Here is a 9397-nt window from a genome sequence, read left to right as displayed (position 1 = left end):
GATCTGATGTTGTCAGCAGCAGACAATAATGGGTATCGTATTATGAAGGGGTAATCAGTGAACTATGTAAGTATTGGTAAGTATGTGAAGCACATGTATCTACGCAATGGTCCTTGCTTTGTGTCACTTCTCCGGCTACATTTACCTTTCATGAAGCTGAAGAAGAAGTAGAACATAGTGGAGGTCCATTTAGTTGTTTTAATGTTACATGTGTAATGGCATGTGGTTCCTTTTCTTTGATGCGGCTGATTTGCTTTCATTTTTTAGGGTTTTCATGTTCTGTTGTACCATCTTCCTTAAATGCTGGTTTCGTTTTTTGACTATACATATATATTTGGATAGTCAGAATCGACTGAGCAATTTTTTCTTGGCTGTAGTGTAATCGTATGTTCTTGAAGCTTATATGTCTCCATTATTCAGAAATACCTTCTAAGTTTGTTTGGAATTGTAAAGATGGTTGATGTTCGGATGGAAAAGCTAATTGATTTGTCTAATGGAAGAATAAAATCTAATTGATTTGTCGAATGGAAGAATAAAAACATGGAATGATAAAAAGATGGGAAAGACAAAGATGATCATGAAGAAGAAGGGAGAGAGAGAGAATTAGAAGAATAAAAACGGGTCTAAGAAGACACAGAAAAACTCTAAGACCAAAAAAACAATCGTAAGAAAAGAAGAAGACGATGAAGGAAAATAAAGAAGAAGTCGAAGAGGATGAATAAGAAAGATCGGAAGGTGAAGGAGAAGGTTACATGTCAGAAGAAGAAGAAGACAATGAAGAAAAAAGAAGAAGAGAACCCGGAAGAATAATAAGATGAAGAAGACAATGACGATGAATAAGTAAATTTGAAAGATATAGAAGAGGAATAAAAAAAAGAAGAAGCCAAAATTGATGAAGAAGAAGTTGGAAAACACGATATGACAAAGATAAAAAAAACTAAAAAACCAGAAAAGTAATAAGAAGAAAGATGAGATGAAGATATTGAAGTAGAAAAAGGCGAAGTAGAAGTAGGAGAAAATTGGATAGAACACAAATTAGAAGAAGGATAAGACAGGGAAAAATAAACACGGATGAAGAAAAAGTACAAAGAAAGCCAGAATATGAAAAATAGAAAGTTGAAGAAGCTAAAGATGAAAAATGAGACAAAAAAAACCATAAGAAGTCATAGAATATGAAGAAGACAACAATAATGAAGAAGGAGAACTAAGAAAAAGAAATATAAACTAGAAATAAAAATAAGAAGAGGTCAGAGAAGACGTAAATGATGAAGAAGTTATATTCTATAAAAAAAATGAAGAAAGAAGGAAGCAAAAGAATATAGCGGGGAAAAAGATGAAGAAAAAAATAGAAAGAGAAATAAGAAGTTAGAGAAGGCAAATATCATAAGAAAAAGAAGTGAAAGACGATAGAGAAAAAGAAAAAAGTGAGAAAGAATATAATTTAATGATTCTTTATTCTTAAATATTCTTAATCGAGGATAATATTTATTGAATAATAGTTATATATATATATATATATAATAAAAAACTATGTTGTAGTCTATATAACAGTTATATTTTTAATGAATTATTGTTTTCAAATTTAGATCTAGTAATAAGTTTTTTTGTGATTGCTTAGGAGAAATATAAGAACCAACAAAAAGAAGAGGCAATTCTGGCAAAACAGGAAGAGAGTTCTGACGATGAAGAGAGAAAAACGTTTATAATTACAATGTTTGAGACAACAAAAAATTATTTATTAAATTATCGAGCAATATGAATTTCATTTGTCGATGATATTATCACATATGAGAAACACTGCGTACAATCATATGTAGATGAAGATAAGGATTGTTGCTGATGAACATGAAGCATTTTTAGTGTCTTATTAATAATGTTGGCAGAAAACATTTCATTTCAAAACAATAAGTATATTATGAGAGAAATGAGTACTCAAAACTCTTGATACTTTTTATGTTATCGTATACTATATTTGATTTTTAGCGAATGAATTAACTAACTTCAGAATCGAAATGAAATTTGATGAGAAGAATAATCTTAAAATATTATTGGTCTATTTGGATAATAGCTACTGAAAAATCTAATTAAAAAAAATCAGAAGAAGAAGTCAGAGAAAAAAAACCAATACATAGTAGATGAAATGGAAGATAATAATATTTCTGATCAGGATCTTCTTCTTGATGTGCCGCCTAATGGATTATTTGTGCCATTGATAAGTATAAATCTTTTTTAGCTATGAAGATAATGATATTTCTGATCGGGATATTCTTCTCAATGTGCCGCCAAATGGATCATTCCCTCGAGCAGAAATTTTTCACATGACATGAAGGAAGGGAAAGTTTCTCAAAACTATACTTACCAATGTTCGATTTCTACAAATTTTGTAATCAGTTTTGTATATATCGCATGCCCGCGGGTACCACCTAGTTATGGTTTTATAACCACATTCATTTTCGGATTAACAGAATGAGTGAGTTAGAAATATGTTTTTATAATAGAGGTCATTTTTCGATTAATAGAACGACCAAACTAGAATTTTATTTTATGATCATGGTTATAATAATCCTAAAAAAAATTAAAAATCAAATTATATCTAAACATAAAAATAAATCTTTATCATTTATTATAAAAATTATATTTATAAAGAAAACGTAAATTTTATTACAATTTTTTATTAAAAAAATTCTCGTGCGGATGCACAAAGTAAAATCTAGTAGTACTTAAAACTCCTTGATGCTTTCTCTTATAACATCCATGACTCTGCATGAGCTCTACGTTTATATCTGCTAAACCCACATACACACCAAAAATATGCCTATCAGTCTTTCATAAAATACTCAGATTGATTATATAATTAAGTTACAATGTTTATCTATAAATAGAAACTGGATTCTACCTCGTGCGTCCGCACAAGAAATTTACGTTTTTAATTTAATTTTATAATGTAATTTTTTTTATAAATATAATATTGTTTTACTAAATGACACAAATTTATTATTGTGTTTAGATAAATAATTTTAATTTTTTAAAAAATAATTTGACCACAAAAATAAAATATAATTTTAATCCCTTCATTCGATTAATCTGAAAAGGACTATGAATATAAAAACATAATTCTATCCATCTGTTCAGGTTACCATATAATATAAAGATTTTTTAATTTTAAATATTTAAATATTTAAACTAACCTGTATCTAAGAAAATCTAAACTAATTGAATTAAAATTTAATTTTTTTTCAAAATTATTTTTAAAGATAAAATTGATTATGAAAAAATATATAATATTATATTATTATCATTTTTATTATCATGAAAATATTATTTAAATTTGAAAATTTAAATATAACATAAATTAATATCCTATTTCGTATTTTTATAAAGATAATAACAACTAATTTTTGTAATTTTGATAAATAATCTAACCTATATCTAAGAAAATCTAAATTAATTGAATTAAAATTTGAATTTTTCAAAATTTAAATATATTATTTTATTAATTTTCAAAAATAAATAAAACAAATAAATTAAATTAAAATATGTATTTAGTAACAGATATAATAATTATCTGAAAACAGAATAATTAAAGACTAAGTAAATTCTGTTTGAACACAAAAACATACTTCTTTAAAGTATAAATTCATATCAAAATTCTAGCCACAAATTAACACCCTCCCCCTCAACCCATTTTAACCGGAAACCGTAATATAAGATTTTAATATCACCAAATGTAAGGCTGGACAATCAGTCGGTTAGCTTCGTTTTGGTTCACTCGGTTTCTCAGTTCTTTTGGTTTGGGATAAATCTCGCCATGTCTAACCGGAAAACAATTTTGATTGGTTCGGTTTCTTCAGTTATTGAGGTGGTTTAATTTGGTTTTTTTGTTTGGTTTTTAATTTTAAAAATTTAAAATTTAAAAACTATTCTGTACAGTTTTATTTAATTTGGTATATTTAGGTTAGTTCAGAATCCAAGATTATTTTTTCGATTGAAACCGGTTTGGAAAATTACAAATATTATAAAAAAAAATGATAAACCATTTGGTTCAGATTTCGAACCAAACTAAACCAAGAAGCCAAGTAACTTGAACAAGTACCGATCGCACCTCAAAACCGAATCAAAGCTGAAATCAGTATGGTTGGTTTGGTTCGATTCGGTTTGTGCCAAATAGCCAGACCTAACCAAACGTGTGAACCAACACCTAACTATTATCACCAAAAAAATTTTCTTAGTTTTGCTTCACTTATTGTACACTTACGGTCCAGTTTCTTTATAAAATCTTTTAGTTGAATACTGTTTCAACGAAAGCATCTGGAATCTCATCTTCTTTCTAGTTCGGATAAAAAAAGTAACCTTTGAAAGAAACGAAAAATCAACAGCACTAATGATAACAATAATGAGCTACAAGTAATTAAAGAGCAGCACCTACTTTTTTTGTCTTATTCTATCTTCCGCCATTGATTGCGCTTTTTGATTGGAGTGCAAAGATTCCACATTCCTTCTTCTTCCCCGCACGTCCTCTCCTTTATCTTCTCAAAGCTACGCTCTTTCTCTTTACTCTTTACTTCACATGGTGGGTTCGAGTTTCTTTCCCCTTTTCACAAACTCTTCTCAATTTCTCGAACCTTTCAAGAAATTGACAATGTCGTTTACATGACTCTTTGATTCTTTCTTTTCTTTCTCTTTCCTGGAGAAAAAGTTTGTGTGTTTTTTTCGATTTGGATTGGTTCGTTTCTTGAAGCTTTCTAAGCCATGCAGACAATATGTTCGATGATATTACTCTTAGTGATGATAAGCGTTTCAGGTTTTTCCGACTTTAAGGCACTTTTAGAACTCAAGAAAGGCATAGAGAAAGACCCTTCTGGTAAAGTTCTTACTTCTTGGGATGCAAAGTCTTTATCTTCTGATATATGTCCGCTAAATTGGTACGGAGTTTCTTGTGATAGTGGGGATGTTACTTCCATAGATTTGAACGGTTTAGGTCTGCTTGGGAATTTCAGTTTCCCTGTCATTGTTAGTCTTCAAAAGCTTCAAAACTTGTCGATTTCGAATAATCAGTTTGCTGGAACACTCTCCATGATTGGTTCTTTCAAGTCTCTTAAGTATTTGGATGTATCTAGTAACATGTTTCATGGCTCATTACCTTCTGGAATTGAAAATTTGAGGAGTTTGGAGTTTGTGAATCTCTCTGGCAACAAAGACTTGGGAGGAGTGATTCCTTCTGGTTTAGGGAGTCTTGAGGAGTTGAAGTACGTTGATTTGCAAGGAAATAGTTTCTCAGGGGAAGTGATGAGCTTGTTTTCTCAGCTAAATAGTGTGGATTTTGTAGACATAAGTAGGAACAACTTCTCGGGTTGGCTTGATCTGGGTCTCGCAAAGTCAACCTTTGTTTCCTCGATTCGGCACTTGAACGTGAGTGGAAACGCTCTAGTTGGACAGCTATTTGCTCATGATGGCATCCCGTTTTTCGATAGTTTAGAGGTGTTTGATGCTAGCAGTAATCACTTGTCTGGTTCTGTTCCTGTCTTCACTTTTGTTGTCTCTCTCAAGATTCTTCGGTTACAGGACAATCAGTTCTCAGATTCTTTACCACAGGGTCTTCTGCAAGAGAGTTCAACCATCTTAACTGAGCTAGACCTTAGCCTCAATCAACTTGAAGGTACAAAAAAATTCTCTATTAGTAGTGAAACTCTGGTTTTCATTTTCAACAGTTTAATATCTTTGATCACTTGTGTGGCAGGCCCTGTTGGAAGTATAACCTCTTCAACGCTAAAGAAACTCAATTTGTCTTCAAATAGACTATCAGGATCCTTACCCTTGAAGGTAGGGCATTGTGCCATTATTGATCTGAGTAACAATAATATCTCAGGAGACTTGTCAATGATACAGAGTTGGGGGGATTACATAGAAGTTATCCGATTGAGTTCGAACTCACTCACTGGAGCACTACCTGGCCAAACTTCTCAATTTTTGAGGCTGACTTCTCTTGAGGCTGCTAACAATTCGTTGCAGGGATTACTACCATTTATTTTAGGAACTTATCCTGAGTTGAAAAGGATTGATCTCAGTCACAACCAGCTCAAGGGCTTCCTACCGGGAAATCTGTTCGTGTCTGCAAAGTTGACGGATCTCAACTTGTCAACCAATAATTTATCTGGTTCACTTCCTCTTCAAGATGCAACTACGGCAGGAAACCTGAGCTTGACCAACATTGATCTGTCACATAACTCCTTAGGTGGAGTAATCTCAGAGGAACTAACTCGGTTCCGAAATTTGGTTTCTCTTGACCTTTCTTATAACAGCTTTGAAGGGAATATACCTGATGGCCTCCCAGACAGCCTAAAGGTATTCATTGTCTCTGCCAATAATCTCTCTGGAAATCTACCGAAGAGTCTCAGACGATTTCCAGATTCAGCTTTTCATCCAGGGAATGCCTTACTGATTGTCCCCATTTCTCCAGAAACGCCAAAAGATAAAGCAGATATAACCATAGGAAAGCATATGAAACCTTCCATGAAGGCAGCTCTAAGCATAGGCGTGTTCGTGGGTGCTGCTCTACTTGCTCTTGTTTGTGCAGTGTTTCATTTTATGCTAAAGAAACAACATGACGAAGAGAAGATGGATGTGATTGGAGAAAATACTAGTCTGCAAAAAACTGAACCTTCTCCTTCTCATGCGATTGCAGAAAAGAACAGTGTACAAGAAACTGAACCTTCTTCTTCTGTTACTTTTACTTCCCAAATCAAGGCCAAGCAACCGGTTTCCTCTCCACTTCTCTCCCAATATAGTGTCTCTGAGAATTCTTCATCATTAAGGAAAGATGAAACCGTGTCATCCCAAGTTTCTCCGGTGTCTTCTTCAACTCCATCGGTGTTTAAAATTCAGAATTCACCAGATGTTCATCCGTCTCGCCAAACTTCTGTGAGATTGGATGGGAACCTGTACATTTTCGACAGTTCTCTTATGCTTACAGCGGAGGAACTGTCTCGTGCTCCAGCTGAAGCTATCGGAAGGAGCTGCCACGGAACCCTGTACAGAGCAGTGCTGAACTCTGATTCAGTATTGGCGGTCAAATGGTTAAGGGAAGGGACTGCAAAAGGTAAGAAGGAATTTGCAAGGGAGATAAAGAAACTTGGGAACATCAAGCACCCAAATCTTGTTTCTCTTCAGGCTTACTATTGGGGACCGAAAGAACACGAGAAGCTCATCATATCAAGATACATTGATGCACCCTGTTTAGCTTTCTACCTCCAAGGTAAAGACTTGCATATCACTTTCTACTACAAATTGTATTGGTTTTATTGATCAAAACATGAAATCTCCTATACATAGCAATGATGGTTCGCTCACTATGTGTTGTCTGCAGAGGCTGGACTGATAAACCTCCCACCATTGTTGCTAGAAAACCGTCTAAAAATTACTCTGGACATAGCCAGTTGTCTTAGTTACCTGCACAACGAAGAAGCAATTCCACACGGGAATCTAAAATCAACAAATGTTCTCCTGAAACCTCCTGAACTCACTGCACTCTTAACAGATTACAGCCTCCATCGGTTAATCACTCCACAAGCTACATCCGAGCAAGTCTTTAATGCAGCTGCTCTCGGCTACTGCCCTCCAGAGTTTGCAAGCTCGAGTAAACCATATCCTTCCCTGAAAAGCGATGTCTATGCCTTTGGGGTCATTTTGTTAGAGCTTTTAACGGGGAAAGTATCGGGAGACATAGTTTGCAGCGATCCAGGGGTCGTTGAACTCACTGAATGGGTTGCAATGCTTGTGGGACAAAACCGTGCGGTTGAGTGTTTTGATCCGTCCATTATTGAGCCACAAGGTTCAAGGAATGCCTCTGGAGTACTTACTGATGTCTTAAAGGTTGCTCTGAGCTGTATCTCGCCCGCACCAGAGAGACCAGACATGAAATCTGTCTGTCAAGAGCTATTCAGAATTGTTCTTAAAAGGACAAACTAGAAGATTATGTCTGTGACTGACAAATAGATAGAATTCAGATTATGTTGTCACTCTTCTTTGTGAAGGCTCTGTAAATCTGTTCTGTTATATATCTCCTTAATGATGATTTATACAATGAAGGTGAGTATCAAATACAAAAGCTTTGCAGACAATTTAGTTTAAAGGTCTTTGAAACACAAAGAGATTAGCACACTAAATCGTTATCATATGATCTGATTGAAGCATCATCATCATCATCTTGAATCTTCTACAAAACGACTTAATAACAAATACAAAAGCGGAAATCATACGCCAGACAAGGAACCGAAGCCCATTACAAGGTAAGACTTGGCCAGTCGAGCGGTCTAGGGCTTTTGAGTTTTAAAACACTAGAGTTTACCCAGTGCGGAAGCACGAGAATTTTATTTTAATCAAAACTTATAATTTAATTTATGTTTTTTTTATAGATATAATTTTTTAATAAGTGATCAAACTTATTTTTATGTATAGATATATATATTTTTTTAATTTTTTCAGTATTATTATGATCATGATTATAAAAACATAATGTTAACTCAGTAATTTTATTAATCAAAAAGTGACCGTTATTATAAAAAACATATTTCTAACTCGCTCATTCTATTAATCCAAAAAAGACCATGGTTATGAAACCATAATTCTAACCCACCCATTTATATTACTATATAATATAAATATTTACTAATTTTGAAATAATTTTCTCTTAATATCTTGCATGTTTTGATAACCTAACCCGCATAAAATCATAATTATAAAAAAATACTTAACCCGTCCCGTCAAATTATCGTATAATATTAATATTTATCCGTTTTTAATATGTAAAATTTTAATCTGATAGAATGTGATTACAAAATACAATAAGATATTCGTTAATCATATGTGTTATTCTGAAAATATTATTTAAATTTCAAATGTTAAATTAAATCTAACCTATATTTAAGGAAGTCTATTTAAATTAATATCTATTTTTTAGAATTAAATTATTCACAAAAATAAGTAGTTTGAATTTTAAATTAAATATAACCTATATTTAAGGAAATTTTTAGTTATCTAAATTAATATCTAATTTTCGGAATTAAATTTATATATATATATATAAATAATTTTTAAAAAATTTTGGGAGTGTTTGGAAACAAGCACTAAAAGTGCTTCTATTTTAATATAATAGATTAAATCGATGTACAAGGAAAATCCACTAATCAATTGGTTTGATAACGGATTCGTTAAGTTACTTAACCTATGGTGGGTGTTACTGATAATATAAACTAGTTAACTTTTCCATGCCTTGCGCGAGTTGATATAATTTCTATTTAATTGTTTAAAAAATTTAATAGTAGTTTGGATTCATTTGTTTTTTTATTATTGAGTATATTTGTTTGTTAGATTTTCTTGCATTTTAATGTTGGAAGACATA

At 32.4% G+C, this 9397-nt stretch overlaps 1 protein-coding gene across 1 annotated transcript; it reads left to right on the top strand.

Moving 5' to 3' along the window:
• Positions 1-4404: 4404 nt before the first annotated feature.
• LOC18025627 (probable inactive receptor kinase At5g10020) lies at positions 4405-8077 on the top strand. Its single transcript, XM_006408604.2, has 3 exons — positions 4405-5656; positions 5738-7252; positions 7364-8077. Exons 1-3 carry the CDS (start codon positions 4750-4752, stop codon positions 7963-7965), a joined length of 3024 nt encoding a protein of 1007 aa, XP_006408667.1. The 5' UTR covers positions 4405-4749; the 3' UTR covers positions 7966-8077.
• The last annotated feature ends 1320 nt before the right edge of the window (positions 8078-9397 follow it).

This window comes from Eutrema salsugineum, unplaced genomic scaffold (assembly GCF_000478725.1).
Source record: "Eutrema salsugineum unplaced genomic scaffold, Eutsalg1_0 scaffold_12, whole genome shotgun sequence".
Classification (NCBI taxonomy): Eukaryota; Viridiplantae; Streptophyta; class Magnoliopsida; order Brassicales; family Brassicaceae; genus Eutrema; species Eutrema salsugineum.
The sequence above is the reverse complement of the archived record's forward strand: the minus strand, read 5'-3'. Positions and strand labels throughout refer to the sequence as shown.